Genomic DNA, 19725 nt, shown 5'->3' with positions numbered 1-19725 from the left:
GAAACATTTTGTTTGAAGAGCACCAGGTATTTTTGTTTTGCAATTATTTGTCCTGTCAAGGCTCTGACAAAGTTACTGCACACCCATTATAGAATGCCACAAGAACCTGACGACCCACAGCCCCCACACACCAAGAGGCATGGAGACGTGCACAGCAGAGCAGGGCGAGCAAACAGACGCACGCCAGAGACCACTGTGATTATCTTTTACACTCCGCTTTAAGCTTTTAGCTTTCTCTAGTCTAAAACGAAGGGCTCTTCATACTATAAGACTATTAAGAAGGACTTGATAAGCATTTCACTATAATATATTATGATATAAAAATTAAATTCTAAGACTGGGAAAGAGAGATAGATGCTTCTGTAGACATCAGGTCCCAGCATCTAGGTTGGGCAGCTCACAATCACCCACAACTCAAGCCCCAAGCAGTCTGACGCTGGATTCAGGCACCTGCGCGCACACACACACACACACACACACACACTTAAGAATGGAAATCTTGGGTTGGAGAGATGGCTCAGGGGGTAAGAGCACTGACTACTCTTCTAGAGATCCTGAGTTCAATTCCTAGCAACCACATGGTGGCTCACAACCATCTGTGATAGGAGGCTCTCTTCTGAAGTGTCTGAAGACCAACTACAGTGTACTCACATATAAATACAATAAATAAATAAATCTTAAAAAGAAACTATGTACATTCCTGATTCCAATATGCCTTTATTTTTTAAAATAATGAAAGTCTTTTAAATTTTAATTCTGAATTTCAGACTCCTTTCAGTGATTTTTTTTTCAGAAGAACCTGGGAATATGTATAGTTTAAAAGGTAAATAAATCACACATTTAAAATATAATGGACATAGCCATTAACTGTCAATGAACTCTGAAAATTGATTGCTCTAAAGAAGTGACAGTAAGTACAGAGTTCCTCTTTATAAAACATTAATATGTTCATATTTATACTTTCAATTATCACTCAACTTTTCCTTTTAAGGTATTCTAAAATGCTTTTATTTTCACAAGGGTATGGTGTGTGTGTGTGTGTGTGTGTGTGTGTGTGTGTGTGTCCACATTTGCATGTGAGTGGGCACATGTGTGAACAGGTGCATGTGGCTTCCCTTGCATGTAGGTGTGTGTGCACACGTGTGTACCTGTGCAGACCCAGTTCTGATGTCCTGAATCACCCTGTTCTTCTCCCAACTCTGACAATAAGGTAGAGCTGGTAATGAAACCTAGATATTCTTCTACAAAGTGATGGGCTGCTGACACCCATCCATTCTAGGGATATGAAGTCCAGTCTTTAAGCTTTTGATGCAAGCCCTGAAGCCACTGAGCCATCTCCCCAGTCCTAAAATATCTTAATAAACTGAACGAACAAACATTAAAAGGACACCTCAACTATGAATCACAAACCGTGATAAAAAGCAAAACCAGACCATGCCCCTTGGTAACTCAGGTTCATTTCCTGTGTAAACTGGCCAAGTTATCAGTACTCTATAGGAGATAACATCTAGCTAAATACTATCGAGGAAGGAAAAGTGGTTAAGGGAAAATTCAAGGGACATCCTGGACACTGAGGGGAGAAAATATAATTTTGCAGCCATTTTTGCCAATCCTTTCCATCTCAGCACCTTTGCTCCCCCTCCTCCACACAAAGCAGAATCACCGATGAGGATGAGCTAAACCCGATTCAGGTGGCACTCACCACATCCCTGTCAATCCGGGCTGCCATCATCTCCGGGGTCTCTTCTTGCTCGTGGTACTGCCGGGGCTTCTCAACTGAAAAGAAAGCAGAATGGTTAAGGCTTTCTGTGCTTGTTAAGATAATATCAATATAGAAATGAAAACGAGAGACAATGAAAAAGGAATTCCAGTTGCTGAGCTCTCTGGAACAAACAAGTCAAAATGATACTCGTGGGCTGAGGTACATCCTTGCCACCAGTGACCAGGAGGACTGGGCATAGCTGGCGGTTTGGCCTGCCTGGTTAGCCCCCCTCCTTCCTGGAGCTAGTCTGGCTGTCCAGCAAGCCTTGGGAATCTCTTGTCTGTCTCCTCTCTGAGCTGGGATTATAGACACTCACTAACGTTCCTGGCTTTTTTACCTGGACACTGGGAATGCGATTCAGCTCCTCGTGCTGGTGCAGCAAGCTGGACCAACTGGGCTGTCTTCACAGCCTGGGGTGCTAGTCCCCCCACATTCACCCCTGTGACTACAATAAAATCTTTGCAGTTCCAAGAGTACAGTGATTCCTCAATGGTTGTTATAAGTCAGCACAAAACCCACAGCCTTTGGCTCACTGGTCTTAAATCATATGCCTTGAGAGAAATACTGAATCCTCGTCTCAGAGGCATTCAAAATGTCAAGAAAGCTCCACTGTGAGTGCTAATCATGAGACCTCCATCACAGATTCCTTCCTGAGGTGAGTCAGTTAGCACTATGGTAACGTGGACAGCTGGTGCGATGGATTTCAGAGTACATTAAACGCAAAGGCATATGGCTGGGGCAGGAGCAATAGATCACAAGGAGTAGGGGGAGAACTCATGATACATCATCATGACTCACGAGGTTTAATGCAGAGGACTGCCAAAACATACTGCAAACTCGGAATCTCTCCTTTATGCTAACACTGCCCAGACATGGAGTACATGCGAAAGAAAAAGGAATCACTGAGCCGCAAGAAACTACATTTGTAGCTATAACTATTGAAGCTCATTAATCTGCATGTACAAAGCTTGCCAGTTGGCTGCTGTTTTACACATGGCTGCTGCTAGCTTGGTACAGTGTACCTCGGAAGGCAGGGAACTAAACTTGAAACCGTCATTAGGAACTCCAAAGGGGGTCAAGTGTAGGGCCTCTTGCCTGCAATCACAGCACTCTGGAAGCTGAGGCAGGGGTGACAAGGCTAGCCTGGTCTACACAGTGGTACCCTACAACATCCTCCAGGGCTACACAGAAGACTGACTCACAGGAGGAACAGGTGTCTCTGTGGTACCCCACAACATTGTCTGGGGGAAAGTGAGCAGAAGAAGATACTTATTTCCAAAATATTTTGGGGTCCTGGCTACTACTGCCACCATTTTGCTAAACTCACTTTTGAAAGACAGAGTTACTCCACCTCAGAATTATAAGGGGCTGCAATCAGAGCAAACAGAGGCAGCAGATGCAGCAGAGGGGCAGAGGGAGGCTCCTTTAGGACATTCCCAACTAAGACCCTCTGGCACTCACACAGAATTTTGTATACCATGTCTTGAGTTCTGCCTGAACAATTAGTAAGCTAGAAGTCTATCTCCTTGTAATTGTAATAGATGGCAATGCCAGGAATATTTTACACAAAATCTAGTAAGAGTTCAGAGATACCTCAGTGTAAATTCTTTTGTTGTAAAATTATATTAGATTTCACATACGTTCCTACAACTCTATTCAGGATCTCTTTATGTCAATTCAGTTTTGACACCTCTCTAACACATTCACACAAAACAACAATAAGGACAAAACTATCCAGACCCCCTCCACCAAAACAATATCAACAAAACTCACCTTGGGTTCACAATAAGCACAGATCACTATAAACATCTATCTTTCAAAAATCATGTTATCTAATCTTTCTATTTGCAAAGACAATTGGCAGAAACTATGTAATTCCTAAAGCAAGAGTCATTAGCACTCCTTATTACAGCGTCACTGGCTTCATCATTCACCGAAACCTGTGGGGTCATTATGCCCACTTTACGGTTGAGACCAAAGTACTAAAAGATGACCTTCTATGGTCATATGGAAAGACAGAGCCAGGTCTTACTTCAGGTCTCAATTTTTAGCCCGCAACATTAAAAGTACCTATCATTAAAGACACTACACAATTCAGCATAAGGCATCATAGAGAAACCCAGCTGGAAGCTTCTTCCCTACCTGTAGAATGTATCATTTCAGAAGGTGCCATGTAGGTTGTTGGGGAAGAAATGTTGAAAACAGTCTTGCCAGTGGTGAAGCTATGAGTTACAGTGACCAATGTGACATCTAGTGCAATAGTCGCATAGACATCACACGAGCCAGCCAGAGATAACTGCAATCCTCATAGAGTATCTGTTAAAAGGCTGGCATGAATTTTCAGGGATAATAACCTTAACAGCAGCCAAGACTTAACTGTATAATGTCTAAGAATTAGTTATTTAAAATGAACTTTAACGTACAAATCAACATGGGGATTTGAAGGGAGGAATGACACCATAGCGGACCCTCAGAAGGGGTTAGGTCTGGGTACTTACAGTCACCCTGGTCAGCTGCCCAGGCAGACCAGGCTGCTACTCGACTCCTAACGTCCACCTGTGTGACAGTCCCTGGTGGCACAGGCGCAGGAGCTCTGGGAGGAGGAGGGATGCCAGGATCTGCTTTAGCAATCATCCTAAAAATAAAAAACAAATTACCCAACTGGGCTGTTACCAATGTTACGTCTGTTAACAATGGTTCTCTCCATCAGTGCCATTTGCCCTTCAATCTCAGAAGTAACTGTCAGGGAAATCAGAATCCCCAACCAACTCCACTGTGTTGCTGGTAAGTTCCCGAGATGCAGAAATACAGAAAAATCAAAATCCCTGCGAAACTATATCGAATTTTTCTCCAGGTCACATGATATTTTAAAAGCTTGTGGGCAAATGGGGAGACCTTGGGTCATCTCTTAAAACACCATACATTTTTTTTATAACTCTCTGGGACATCTACATATGTTTGAGAAGCTGTGTGGGAGACAAAGTTGACACATGGAGAAACAAGAAGGGGCGGACATGGACTGGCAAGGCAGTGACAGAGAATAAGTTGAGGTTAAAGGTTCTAATTTAGAAAGTGGAATAATTCACCTCCATTGAAAATAATTTCTCTACACCTCCGGGAGAAAAATAAAAGTAAGCATACTATCCAATTCCATCCACTAATGCCATCTGATGCTCTTACCTCAGGGTCTCGGGCCGCCGCTTCTGTTTCCCACCTTTACTGTCGCTGATTGCACTTTCAATATCTTCACTAATTAGGTTTGCCTGAAAGGAGAGAAGAGTTATCCAGAAGGCCATAGGCTTGTCTGAGCTTTAGTATAAAGATTAAGACAGAAAAAAATATAATTTATATTCATAGTTTGCATCAGTAAGTATCTTGGTGTAATACAAATAGAAAGACTTTTTAACATCTACGGTAAAAACGTGACTCTGGTTTTCAATGGTGTATTTTATAATGGCGGAACTCAAATACTGCTTTTTTCAGGTTAATCTACGTCCAGATTCTACTTAAACATTCCTCTCCAAGAGCCCAATAGAGAGAGGCAACTGCAGAAAGGACACAGGTGAGTGTCTCTGCCCTGTCAGAGAAGAAGGATGTAAGGGAGGATGTGCAGGGCTGGTGGATCCCTCCCTTTTTCTCCCTCCACAGGGGAGTCTATAACTCACCAAAACAATCACCAGGCACTACAGAGAGAGACACCAGAGCTTAAGGCAAGATCTACTCATACTATTAGTGTCTGCAGTGTCCCTGAAGGGACACGTGTTCAAGGCCAGGTTCCAGCCTTCAAATGGGAGATGGTGGAAAGAAGAGAAGACATTGGTTGTGCTCTTACAGATGATATTGGGATTGCCAGATACTTCCCGTCTTTCTCTTATCACTTCCTGTTTCCCGTGAAGTGAACAGCATTCCACCACACCCTTCCTACTACCATGGACGTTCCCACCATAGGCCCCAAGGCAATGTACCCAATACCCACAGACTGAACCCTCCAAAGCCATTAGGAAAACAGACCTTTTCTCTTTATAGGTTTCTCAGCTCCATGTTTTGCCAGAGCTATGAAAAATCTCTGCATTCACAGGCTGAATCTCAATTCTATATTGCATCCATTTTGATAACCACTTTATTTTTCCATGTCAGGTAAAAGTTAATTATCTGCCACAACGAACTTTTCCAACATTTTTCCAACAAGACCAACGATTAGATTTTCTTGGGATTTCAAGTGAGTCTTGTAGATAAGGTGTTAACTTTTCTTCGTCATGAAATTTATCTGTAGCCTGTAATTATCACTGTATATGGATGTTGCTCATCTTCTATTTTGGGGCTTGTATGCTCTGTGTAATTATGTATATTTTTCTCACATATATGAGTCCTGTATTCTTTACAGTAAGCACGGGTGAGCATAAAAATTTAGAACTGATGGGAGACCTCAAGATCATGATACACATATAGAAGTCAGAGGACCACCTCAGGTGATGTCTCTCACCTCACACATTGCCTGAGGCAGGGCCCTTAGTTGACTACCCCCTACATAGGCTGATTCAGCTGCTCTTGAACTTGGAGTAATTCTCCTGTCTCCGCATCCCATCTCCCTGGAGGTGTGTGAAGATTATAGACGCATACCACCACAGCTGGCTTGATATAGGTTCTGGGGATTTCAACGTCGGTTCTTAGACTTGTGCATTGAGCCTTTCATCCCCTGAACCGTCTCCTCAGTCTTGTTTATTCTCCATTCTAGTTAATTCTCTGAGGGAAACTAGGCCGAATAGCCTGGCCTGGCTCGTGTTTGATGTGAGGTGATGCTGCAATGGAGCCCAGTACAGTGTCGCTTCCTTAGAACATTCCAGTCCAATTACATTCCAGATGTTCAACTAAGGCCAAAGCCCTCTATTATATAGAGGATTAAAACTGGAGATGTCTAGAACCTTGAACTTCTATGAAAAATGTTACCATTTTTCATAGAGACAAATGTACCACGTAGCGTCCCATAATAAAAATTTAAACTCATAAAGTGTTACCACAAGATGTCCTACAACACAGACTAGTTACATTGCAGTATCAAGGCACTTGTATTTTCAAATTATTAAGAAATGTATGCCTCATGAAAGAAGTGTGGCACAGAGGGTGAGTGGGTTTCCTCATTTTTAGTGGTCTGAGCTATACTGAGTACAGAGTGTTGTCCAGAAAATCCTTTTGGAGCCATCACTGTCAAGGTCCCCTAGAGAAGAATGTCTTTCATTCATATCCCAGATGCTGAAGTCTGGAGCCTTTACTCAGGACAGTAACTCACACTTAAATCATACTCAAAAGCATGGACACAAACACAACATTTAAATGTCTTTTGACTCAGTATTTTTTCGTTTGTTTGTAAGTCTCTGAATTGGCCCAACAAGATGGCTCAGTGTTTAAGGACACTTGCTGCCAAGCCTGACGGCCTGAGTGGGATTCACATGGTAGAAAGTGATAACCAGTTCCTACAAGTCGTCCTCTGACCTCCATATGTGATATCCCTCCTCAATAAATGAATATAAAAATTAAAAAAAATAAAATTTTACTTTTTTTCAGAGCAAAATATCCACTTGAACATTTTTGGCTTTAATATATCTGAATCCTCAAAATCATTAAAATAATTCATGAATTCCAAAAAGCTGATGGATTTCAAACTACTAGTTACTTAAATAACACAGCTCTTTCGAGTAAGACTTTTATAATCATCTATAGAATAAATAGAAATTAGAAAAATTATGAAATATACTGTTAAAGATAACCTGCCTCTGTCATGGTTTAATGTCAAAAAAAAATACTGATGAGATCAAGTGGTTTTCTTGTGCTGGTCTAAAATTTCTTTACAAGATAAAAGTCACAAGTAAGCCAGTGCTCTGGGAGGAGACAGTGGTACCCAGACTGAGAGATGTCCCTCCATTCCTGGGATTTGAACACTGGGTCCCCACAGGGGGCGCTGAGTGGAGAACTAGGCAGCACAGCCTTGCTGGGGGGTGTGAGTCACTGAGGTAGAGCTTTGAGATTAAAAGTCTATGATCACTTCCAGTTGCCTCTCTCTGCTCCCTGCTCTTGCCACCACATCTGCTGTGTGTTGCCATGACTACCCACCAGGACAGACTCCTGTCCTCCTGGATCTATAAACTCAAATCAACCCTTTCCTCTCCTAAGTTGATTTTGGTCAGTGTTTTATAACAGCAACAGGCAAGATACTAAGACAGGTGCCAATCAACCGAAGGTAATTTCTCTTTTAGAGAAACCAACTCAGAAAATGAAGATATCTAATGTTGAAGATAAATTCGAAGGTTCAATAAATTATAATCATTTAGAAATTACGTGGACTGTGAGATATAAATTTTGGGGTCTCAAGCATATTATTATGGCTAACTCTGCCCAGCTATTCCTCATTGCGCTTACGGATTCTAAATGCTGAGCAGCTTTCCAAGACATATAATTAAAGGGCAAGTTTTATATCAATACCATGGAACATTCTAAGGATCTCACTGAGACAATCAATACAAGCTCTGAGGTGTTTAACAAGGAAGAAAATGGAATTCTAGGATACTTATTGTCTATCTATGCAGTATGGTTTTTAGTATATGTGCCACAGAAGCAAGCACAGTGCATTATTTTTAATGATCTATTTTTGAATTATAAACAGAGGGCCCCTGAGGAGAATTTCATATACCAGGTACACTTTGTAAACAAGATAAACTACATGTACCTATGTTTGTTTGATACTTTCAAACAGGCCTCTGACTTGCAGCAATCTTTTTGCCTCACCCTCCTGAGTGGTAGAATTACTAGTAGGGGCCATCATGCCACATCTTGAGTTTTCAAAATAATTAATCAAATTTCCTCTTTTCTTTACCTGACTGGAAATTTAAGGAAGATACTTAGGTACTGGCTTTGCTCGTCACATTCTCAAAATTTAGAACCCTAATAGCTGTATGACCAAGATGTGTCCTTTGAAAGTTGCAGAACATTGCTCTGAAGGCTGAGTGAGGGACGGGGACCTGAGATTTGCCTCAGCAGTTAGGAGCACTTGCTGTTCTTGCAAAGGATGGGAACTAGGCACCAAGTACCCACATCAGGCAGCTCACAATTATAATCCCAGCTCCTGGGGATCTGACACCCTCTTCTGACCTCTCTGGGAACGGGAACACACACACACACACACACACAAGTGCACACACACACACATACACACATATACTCACATGCACACACACACACACACACACACACACACACACACACACACACACACACACAAGAATTAATGGGAGGCTGAACCACTCTTACCTTAACCTCATCACACTGGAAAAGGTGGAGGTCCGGCTTGCTCTGCGTTGGCTCTTTGCATACCAAGGCAAGGATGGAATCATAGCTGCATGAGTGCACCACTGCTTGGCAGTGCTGGATTGTGTTTAGAGGAAAATTCTCCAATTCATTCTGTATCAAGAGAGTAAATATTTGACAGCGTCAAACCGTCACTCGTGTTCCAAGAATCTATCCTGACTGCACATGTTAGCATCTGTGGTGCATTCTTGAAGAATTAAGATGGCATCGGCTTCCCAGACTTGCCTTTGATTCTAAGTCAATCAGGCTCACTGCCCGGTCATCCACTTGGAGGATCATATCTTGAGTCCACACTTTGCCCTTGGCATCAAGCAACTTCAGCTTTCTTATTCCGTCATCAACTGTGATCATAGCATCCTTCCGGTCCAGCACAAAGGTGGTCAGGTGCTTATGGTCGGCAAAAAATGGACAGAAAAGAAAAACTTTGAACGCACAACCGTCTCTGTAGGTATTTTCCAAAAGGAGGAAAATTTGCATAACAGAAATCAGTTAGCAGAGAACCAAAGGCTTAACACAGCACACTACAACAACCTCAGTTATCTACTGAGAGGGTGGACTTGAGTGGGCATTTTTATTGATCACAGAAAACAATTACTTGATTTGTAAGACCCCTGAACCTGTCTCATGCTGAGATATGTGGGGTTACAACAGCTAGGTATAAAGACAAGTTCTTAGCAGTGAAACATAAACAGTATTTCTTTAAATTAATGACCCCCCCACCCCAGTTACTCAGATAGCTATTTCAATGCTATACAAAAGTAGCATTTTCAGTGGCAGCTACAACCTGGACAGCAGCCGAAGCTACAGTTCTGGTCTCTAACAACCTCTCCTGAAACCACTTTACTGAAACAAAGTGGTTTAGTTTTAATGAAGCATGCTTGAGATGAGCAGCAAGCCGAAAGCAGCAATTTAAAGATGACGTCCCTGCTCACATGTTTTCCACTATAAACAGGGTCACTGTGATTCCAATTATGAGCAAATGTCTTCGGAACTAAAAAAGAAACTAGGGTTTAATGAAAGCTAGTGATGACACCAGATAAAACTAAATATAAACCTGAGCTGCTTGGTGTATCACCGTTTAATGTCAGTGTGAAACAGAAGCCTTTCTCCTGTTTTAATTGGGCTAACAATGGCCAGTGAAGAAGTTATTACTTCAATCTATTTATTTTGAAACACAAACTCTCACATAGCTTTATATGTAAAATCTCAGTTTCACAAAAGAAAGAAAACATCTTAAGGGAAGACCCACAGAACTTAAAACACATCCTATTTAAGTGAAATGCAACACAGATTTTATGTCCCTTAAGAGTCACAATAATACGTATTGGCAAGAGGAAATGGTCTTACTTCGACTCGGTACTGGGACACGTCCGATACACTGCTGATACTGTCTCGGGCATAGTTCTTCCTTTGCTCTGAAAGGTAAGTTTGGAGAAGCCATTATTTAGCGACTCATAGACTTGAGCTCATATACTGGTGTCACATGGCACCCCTGAAGCAAGTCTATCCCACATATGAATGCAGTAGCTTTCAAGTCCCCACTGTGAATTGGGTCTGAAAACACTCACTATTCACAGGCAGGCCTAAGGTCACGAGAAAAACTAATGGTACACAGGAACCTTTGGAGCCAACTTAAATCCTCGGGGCTTCAAATATCAAGATTATAAATTTCCCCATGTTTTAAAGATTTTTTTAAAAATTGTGTGTGTGCAGATATGTGTGTAAGAATACATGCATGTAGGAGGAGGAGCCCGAGGAGGGGGAGGGGAGGGAACTGGGTCTTCCAGCTGGAGTACAGGCAGTTAGCTGTGAGCTGTCCATTGTAGGTGCTGGGAACTGAACTCAGGCCATCCACAAGAAGAATACACACACTTAACCACAAAGCTACCCCTCCAGCCCCTACACTGTAAGTGTTCTAAGAGAATAAAGTCATCTCGCGTATAGGTTTTATTAATCAGGAATCTACTGTTGATAAAAAATATTTTTAAAAACACTTGCAAATGTCATCTGTTGCTGCACTTAGGTCAAACACAAGGGTAGATACAGTCTAGGTACCGTATTGTATGATGGGGATGGCCCTGCCAAAACAGCACCAGGAGGGCCATCTCCTTTTAGCAGATACAGTCATAGGTACCGTATTATATGATGGGGATGGCCCTGCCAAACAGGCACCAGGAGGGCCATCTCCTTTTACAGCATCTAAAATGGGGGACAATGTCAGATGAGACTCCAAACTGACCCAAACACGAGAACTGTCACAAATATTAACCACTGTCACACATCAAGAGAACACACAAACGAGAGACTCAAAATTACAGAGGCAAACTAGAAGGGAAAACGAGGCAGTGGCTGCATCCAACTACTCAACAGGCAGGAAAAAAAAAAAACCTTTCTTTTTAAGATACTGCAAAAGCAAAAAAAAATTAAAATATCATCAATATTTGGTATTTGTTAATTTTCAATCAAGGAACTGATTTGGAAATTCAGGATTGCTTTATTTCTTCTAAGGCAGAATTCTTGGATGGAAAGGACCTAGTGTGTCATCAGGTGAGTCCATGATTCTAAATCTAGCTTTGAGTTTATCCCTAAGTTAGGAACTAGATTTAGGTAAGATTATTAATAATCCAGGTCTTTGAGAATTTACTGTAAAATACTGGGGTAAACAAGTTAAATGTAAAGCACCCTAAAGCCTTACAGCTTTGGCAAACCTAAACGTTTGTCTTAGGTTGTGTATGTATGAGTGTGTATGTGGGAAATATGTCATATATGTATCTATCCATATATATATGTGTGTGTATAAATATATATACATATATATAGATACATAGATATGTCATATATGACATGTTTATGATATATATTCATATATAAAATATATGTATATCTATAGCTAGACAATAGGTATGTGTTTGCTTCCCCATCAGCCACCATTTTCTAACTGTAAACATGTTTCTTTCTACTCTTAGGTGCCCCTACACTGAAAGTGCCTGTAAAAATTAAAGGAAGATCAAGCAGAAAAGTATAAATTACATATTAAGACCCTAAACATTAGAATCTAATATTTTTAAAATCACGATGACCAATTGATTTGCAAACATATGGAAACAAGGATCCTCCTGTTCATGTTTGCCTGGGAAATCCCCCACGCGCCTCCTGACACCGTTCACATTGATGCGGCCTATTCTGGTTTTGCTTTTGCAGCATTAAAATGATTCAGTGAAAGCACACGCACCACACAGTTCAACCTTGGCTACCTTTCTTTTTTTGCTTGGATGACGATCTGAAGAAGTATGCTCCATCTGTTCCTACCAAAATAATGTGGTCAAAAGAGCGAGCTGGCTTCACCTACAGTTTTCCCCAGCACTCTGAAGCGCATCCCTTCCCCCATAACTAAACCTCACAAATGAAGCAAAGAACTTCTCTATGAGCTGAGGTTCAGTGTGAGTCACTAACAGGTGCACAGCTGTTCTTGGGAAACCCCTGAGACACATGGGACACGATGCATAACTCATGAAGACATCTGGCAAGAGTACTACTTCAAAATCACAGGTACATCAGCTTCTCACTCAACTCTCCAGCATAGCCTCAGAGCAGGAGAGTTATCTTCCTCTGATTTGACCTGTGGATAGCAGAGGAAATGGCTGCGGTTGCCATGGTACCTGATGACTTGGTGATATGGTGGCTCCAGGATGTTCAAATGCTTGACTGGGTCTTCCAGATAAAATGATTGGCAAACACAGGTGAAGGGCCAAAATATTGTATGAGGTTTTTGTTATAAAGAAGGGGGAGGAGGGGGAAGAGGAGGAGGAGAAGGAGGAAGAGGAGGAGGAGGAAGAGGAGGAGGAGGAAGAGGAAAAGGAGGAGGAGGAGGAGGAGGAGGAGGAGGAGGAGGAGGAGAAAGTTTATCCCTCAGGTGTTAGAACACAGCATATCTCGACTCCAGGAACACACAATTTAGAGGAGCAGAAAATAATTAGCGTTATGGCAACTCTTCCCTCTGACCACTAGACAGTGACTTATCATCCCTAATATTTCTGACTGGCTTTTTTGGTTTTCTTTTGGTTTTTTTTAACCATGCTTCACAATGAATAAGATGTATGACACAGAAAAGTACCTTCAAAGGACCCTAAAAATATATTAATGTCATAAAAATGATTTAGAAAGAAAATAATTCTGGGGACATAAAGTCAAGAGATAAAGTTCACTATTAACATTTTAATAGCCAATTTTGAAAGGACACACCTGAAAGTCAATTATAGTGTCTCTTTTGATGAGAATCCTATGCACTTCTAGGTTCAGTGGTAAATAGTACTCTGGACCCTAAGACGGAAACCTTACAAAGCTTTGGAACAGCGAGAAAAAAGAAGCGTGGATGGAGGCTTTTGATGAAGTTATCAAGAGGAAGCCACAGAAAATCAGCATTTCCTCTAGCAGTGGTTCTGATCCTTGGCTGCCTATGACCACGGGCTTTAAGGCTACTTGTGGCCCCACCCTAAAAATTCCCCTGTACTAGACTAGGGTTCACCAGGCCACTGAGATTTATAAAGCTCCGAGACACTCTGGGATATGAAGCCTGAGACATAAGACTCCAGAACCCATGAAAATGACACTTCATGTACGGTGTGTTCCTTGAGAGGCGATGCTATCATTCATGTAAGGATGCAAGGAACAGACAAATGTCACATTAACTAATAAATAAATAAACCTAGATATGGAGTTTTGTGTTTCTCAACTCAACACTTGCAGGCGGTGCAGTGTGGTCCAGGTTCTCACCTTGGTAAACCGTCAAGCATGCTGGCATGGGCTTTGGTGATACAGTTGTCTTTGAGTCATTTCTGCTTCTGTAAATGACCTCAGTCACTCACATTTCTGTAAGTGACCTCAATAAAACTCATGGTTCCCCAAGCTGGACTTTGGTGTTTTCCGTACTTTGGTCTGGCATAGGCTCCCTATCTGGTGTGTATAGACATGGGTGCTGCGTCTCCCCAGGAAAAGTTTTGTCACACAACAGTACCACATGCGTGCTTCATGTCTGCAGAGCCTAGAGGAAGATCTCTTGGAGCTGCAATAGTTGTGAGCCACTATGTGGGTCCTGGGAATTGAACCCAGGTCCTCCGTAAGAGCAGCAAGTGCACTTAACCCCTGAGCCACCTTTCCAGTCCCAGGGCATCTACTTTGTTCATATTACTGAAATTTCCGATTCACTCGCTTTGTCACAACCTAACCCAAGACACAGTCACCTGTCTATTGAATGAAAGACATTGAAGGCCACTTGCTATTTTGAAATAATGTCCACATCATTATTAAACCTTAAAAGTTCTTGTGTACACAAAGGGGAGTGGTGGCACTGGGGACAGTCAGGGGACAGCTATGGAAGCCCATTTTCTACAGTCACTTATGTAGATTCCCCAGGATCAAACTCAGATCCTCAGGCGTGGCAGTGGCACCCTGTACCTGCCGAGCCACCACTCTGTTCCCCAAATTAGAATTATTCTTCTTGACATGGTGGGTGTTCATTTTTTCTCATCTGATTTCTGAATGCATTACTTTGTACGCTCCAGCTACCACCAAGCTCCTGGCAGCTCATTAATTCTTTATATTCATTCTACAAGTAGTTACTGAACATAGACTATACATGACCAATAAGCACAGGGAAGCCTGGGGTGAAGAAGTCAAATAGAAGCCACCTTCTTGGTGTGTATATGAGATTCACATTGATTTTATAATATCCACACTCACTCCTACAATATCTGAAGAATACTATGGTGGACTTTACAGAGCATGGTTCAAGGCTCAGGTCCTTTATGAAACCCGTTAGCCACACCCCTGGTGGCCACACTCCACCAAGCAAAACTGTTATCCCAGTATATCTACTTTCTGGGATCCAAGAAGACTTGAAAAATTTTCCCATGAATATTTTATTAGACTTTAATTAATATTTTATTGCTATATTTATATTACCTTATATATTAATACATCTGTAATATATTTAGTAATAAATTTAATTAATAGTTTGTTAGCCTTTATTACCACCCTTTTCATCTATATATGGATGTATGGTTTTTCTTACCTACAATGTATATTTTGGGTTTCTTTGTTGAGAATCAGATCACTGTAGCTCTGTGGGATTTACCTCTGGTTCCTTTATCCTATTCCATTGGGTCACATGTCTCACTTTGTTACTATGGCTCTATAGTATAATTTGAATTCAAGAATTCCATTATCTCTAGCTGGATTTTTTTCTCTCAGGACTGCTTTATCTACTTGGAGCCTTTGGTGCTTCCATATGAATTGTAGGATTATCTCTTCCATGTCTTTGAAGAATGACATTGGAGTCTTGATGGGAATTGCAGTGAATTCAAAGATGCTTTAGGTAGCACAGCTATGCTCCCAACAGTAATTCTGCCAATCCATGAACATGGAATGTCTTCATGCCTCCTAATGTCTTCTTCAATGTTTTTCTTCAGTGTTTCAAAGTTCTCATTGTAGAGGTCTTTCAGTTGCCTGCTTTAGTGATCTTGGCTATTTAATTTTATTTGTGAGGACATTGTGACTGGGGTTGTTTTCCCAATTTATTTATTAGCATATTCATTATTGATGTATAGAACAATTATTGATTTTTGTATCCTACTGGTCTAAGAATTTACTATTAGAGGCATTGGGGTCTTTTCAGTATAAAAGGACACCTTGCCTCCTTCCTCTTGCATGTATGTCCTTCATTCTTTTCTCTTACCTTATCTGACTGTGAATGATGTTGGTGGATTTTGTTAATGGCTTATTCTGTACCTATCAGTATAATTATGCATTTCCTCCAATTCTATGTATGTGATGATTTATGTTTATTGGTGTACACATGCTGAAACATCCTTGCATTTTGTAAGTGAGACCAACATGGCCATGGGTTAAGATATTTTTACTGTGTTGCTGAATTCTATTTTGCAAGTATATTACTGAGAATTTTTGGATCTATGTTCATCAAGGAAACTGATTTACAGTTCCATTTTTGTTATGTCCTTCTCCAATTTTATTATCAGAATAACACTGACTTCATAAAGAGAGCTTGATAATGTTCTTTCTCTTACTGCATGGGGAGCCTTTTAAGAGCTAATAGAATTCAGAAGTGAATCCATGCATTCCTGGGCTCCTCTCTGCTTGAAGACTTGAAAATTGCTTTAAACTCATTGTGTATTCTCTCTCTTTCTCTCCATATAAATGTGTGTGTGTGTGTGTGTGTGTGTGTGTGTGTGTGTGTATGTGCATGTGTGTGTAAGTGGTTCAGTTATTCATATCCCCTTGGTTCAACTTGGATATGTGGTCATGTGTGTTAAGAAATAGTTCCTAATAATCTATCTTACTAAAATTCACACTGGCAATGATAATCTGTCATTTATCTTTGAACTGACTCAGGGAATTCATGGAAACAGAGATGATGAGAATGATGATCATCCAGCATACTCAATGGATTTAATAAATATAAGTCTAGAAACGACAGGTTGAAGGGATTGTTTAATCCTTACAAAAAACATTTCATCCTTCAAGCCAGTCTCCACACTACAAGACTGTTAGAGTCAGGGATCAGACATTACTGGTCCTATTTTAAACACATATTTATCACAAAAAAAGTAGGTGCTGAATGCACCCTCTATATACAAGCCACAAGTGACTAAGCTGTGGTAAGAATGCCCCAATGTGGTTTTTACCCAGAGACACAGGGTACTCTCAAAAAAACCATAGAATCTTTTCAATGAATAGGCTCACAGCAGCTCAAGGTGCTGAGAGCAAGGGTGGACTAGTGCTCAGCCTTAAATAAGACATTTATGCCGCATCTTCTAAGGTTCAGGGAACGTCATGGGAAAGCGAAAGGAAGGAATGTAAGATGTGGATGACAGAGAAAAAGTGCTGTGAGATGCCATCTCCTGTGAAAGACACGGCCGCTGCAACCACAGACTCATAGCAACTGCTAATGCCTGAACTGAGTCTGCAAAAGAGCGGGCCTGTCAACAGTCTGGCGTGGATGGAAGAGGAACTTGGGGGAATTCAGCCCTCACTGATAAACTGCTGGCTCCCAATAAATCTGGGGAGATACGGAGTCACTGCCTTCTATTGCATACCCACTGATGACCAGGCCAGGCTCCAGTGGATAGTTCCAATTCAATGGGCACATGACTGACTCTGGTTAAACTCAACAAAGCAACCAAAGACATGGACCTGGGAAAAGGACATCTAGGGCATGTGGAGGATGTTGATAGAGATGGGAGAGAGAGAAAAGGGGTGGAACTACCAGAATACATTATGTACATGTATTATGCAACTGTCAAAGAACCAAGTTAATAATAAGAAAGTCTCAATATAACATAGAGAAAATTAAAAACAGCATTACTGACATTACCACAGGCATTGAAAACCACATCTACATATGGAATTAAATCCATTTTATGAATGTATGATTTGAGTGGTAAAGTCTACTCACTTATATAGGTCAAAACAAATCACAAAATTTTAGGATTGGTGAGTCTTACCACAAAACTCATAAACCTAGTAATGTATAATAGTTCCCAAATTTAGAAAGTGCTGTTTTTCCTATTATGCACAGTAACAATGATGATAAGCCTAACAACAGGAAGTATTGACAGTGTCGTCTGCCCCTACACTGCTTTGGAAACAGTTTAATTTATTTAGTTCTCATTACAGTCTTTCCAGATAGCAACCTGGTAAAGATGAGCAAAATGAGGTACAAGCAGGTGAAGCTACCTGCTCAAGGTCATTCAGTCACTATGTGGTAGGACTGTACTTGACCATGGGAATTCTAGTCACTGTCTTGTTGTGACTTATGTTCCTGTCTTGATTGTTTACTGTTACACAACAAAGAAAGGCTATACGCGTCCTCTAGAAACAATCACCTTCCCAAGAAGGTGAATTCTATGTGTATGCCTCAAGAGTCTTCAATGTTATTTTTAGTAGCTTGTAGTAGGTTTTAGCTATAAAAAAAATAACAGTAGGCAGGGATGAGGATGTGGTTCTGCTTGTTGAGCATGTACAAATCCCTGGCTTCCATCCCCACAAGGAATAAACTGGACATGGTGCCATATGACTGAAAAGGTTAGGACTCAGGAGGTAGAGGCAGGAGTTCAAGCTTATTATTTGTTACCTAGTGAGGTCAAAGCCACCTGGGATATATGAGATTCTGTCTCAAAAACAGAAACAATGCATGTATAAGACAAATTATAGAGGTTACTGGTAGTCTCAGAAGGATTAGAGAGAATGCCTGATTAGTTCGTAATCCAGAAAGAAATTCTATCCAGATAACTAGTCACATTAAGTAGTATCAATAGCTATACAGAAAAGGTGCATCACCTGGGAGCCCACAGTTATCAGCCAGGTGGGCCACAAAGGGCAGCAGCACACAGATTGCAAATAGCACCGGGGGAATCCCACTTGAGGCCTCAGCACCAAGCACTCAACTTCTTAAAGCTCTCAGTACTTTTCAGCCACAGTTCCAGGACATATGAAGAAGCGAGAGTTCATAGCTTCGGTTTTGTAAAGAGTCTAAAGCAGGCATTACCTAGCTAGCTCTGTCATTTTAAACTCGATAGCCAGTTATACACTTGAACGGTGACCTTGAAAATGCAACTTTCTAAGGAGTTAGACATAGATAAGCGCCCATCACATAGCCGTACATACCATAAAGGGCCTTTGCACTTGTTCTTGAGCTGTGTTCTCTGTCCATCTGGGAGTAGGGTGGTGAAGATCCGTAACCACTGCAATAATAATAAACAGAAAGAAATGTTCATGGTCATGAGTTAAAGTCCATAGTAGGTGATGGAATTCATAACCAAGAGTTTGAAATGTTGATGTACCATAAGCACTAAGTGTTTTCTTCAAAACATACTGAGTTTATACTAACTGAAAGAGCCAATAGGAACAAGTTTCTGCTCAAGTGAGTCATGAATAAACAGAAATATAAATCAGGTGATGCCTCTAAGGACCACAGTGCCAGTCTCAGCCAATCCTCAATGGCAAGTCAGGATTACAGCAGAGAACTCAACAGTGCTTCACACCACCTTATTAGAATACAAACCCTTGCTCACATTCTGTGTGACGTTGTTACAGTCCCCCAGTGATGTCAGCTATAGTAGAATAAATACTATTTTCACAAGTACTGTACAGTTAACCTAAATAAAACATCATTGGTAAATCTGACCTGCTTTATCATATAACTGGTCTCTTTTGCATATGTTATGTGATATAAATAGTAATTTGTTTCAGTTTAATCAGTAAATATTTATTAAGCTTCAAAACCTAGAAGAACAGAGAGGATAGGAGGAAGGGGTAGGTAATGTTGATAAGACAATATCTGAATAAAACTAATTAGAGATGACATTCACGATCAAGGAGTGAATGATTTTTTAAAATCAGAATATATAAGATTTTCCTACCACATTGACATTCAAGGAGAATCTAAAAAAATAAGAAGACACTGGTTGGCAGGTAATCAGGCTTGTAACAAGGAGGTATGAAACCAGCTCCAGAATGGGTAGAGAATGATGGAGCAGTCACCTGATGTGACACACCCAGGACAGAGGAATACTCTTACATCCTATTTA

General features: G+C 41.0%; 1 protein-coding gene across 3 annotated transcripts in view; it reads right to left on the bottom strand.

Moving 5' to 3' along the window:
- Eps8 (epidermal growth factor receptor pathway substrate 8) overlaps window positions 1–19725 on the bottom strand; it is a 108254-nt gene that overhangs the window by 38037 nt on the left and 50492 nt on the right. For all 3 annotated transcript variants that reach the window (XM_028780956.1, XM_028780958.1, XM_028780957.1), the window contains 7 exons: window positions 18803–18879; window positions 10469–10536; window positions 9347–9508; window positions 9065–9214; window positions 4943–5025; window positions 4261–4397; window positions 1703–1776 (listed from right to left, as the gene is read on the bottom strand). In XM_028780956.1, the coding sequence (XP_028636789.1) occupies window positions 1703–1776; window positions 4261–4397; window positions 4943–5025; window positions 9065–9214; window positions 9347–9508; window positions 10469–10536; window positions 18803–18879 (751 nt within the window). The remainder of the gene's footprint in view (window positions 1–1702; window positions 1777–4260; window positions 4398–4942; window positions 5026–9064; window positions 9215–9346; window positions 9509–10468; window positions 10537–18802; window positions 18880–19725) is intronic.

The sequence above is a fragment of the Grammomys surdaster genome, unplaced genomic scaffold (assembly GCF_004785775.1).
Source record: "Grammomys surdaster isolate TR1022 unplaced genomic scaffold, NIH_TR_1.0 373, whole genome shotgun sequence".
Taxonomy (NCBI): domain Eukaryota; kingdom Metazoa; phylum Chordata; class Mammalia; order Rodentia; family Muridae; genus Grammomys; species Grammomys surdaster.
The sequence above is the reverse complement of the archived record's forward strand: the minus strand, read 5'-3'. Positions and strand labels throughout refer to the sequence as shown.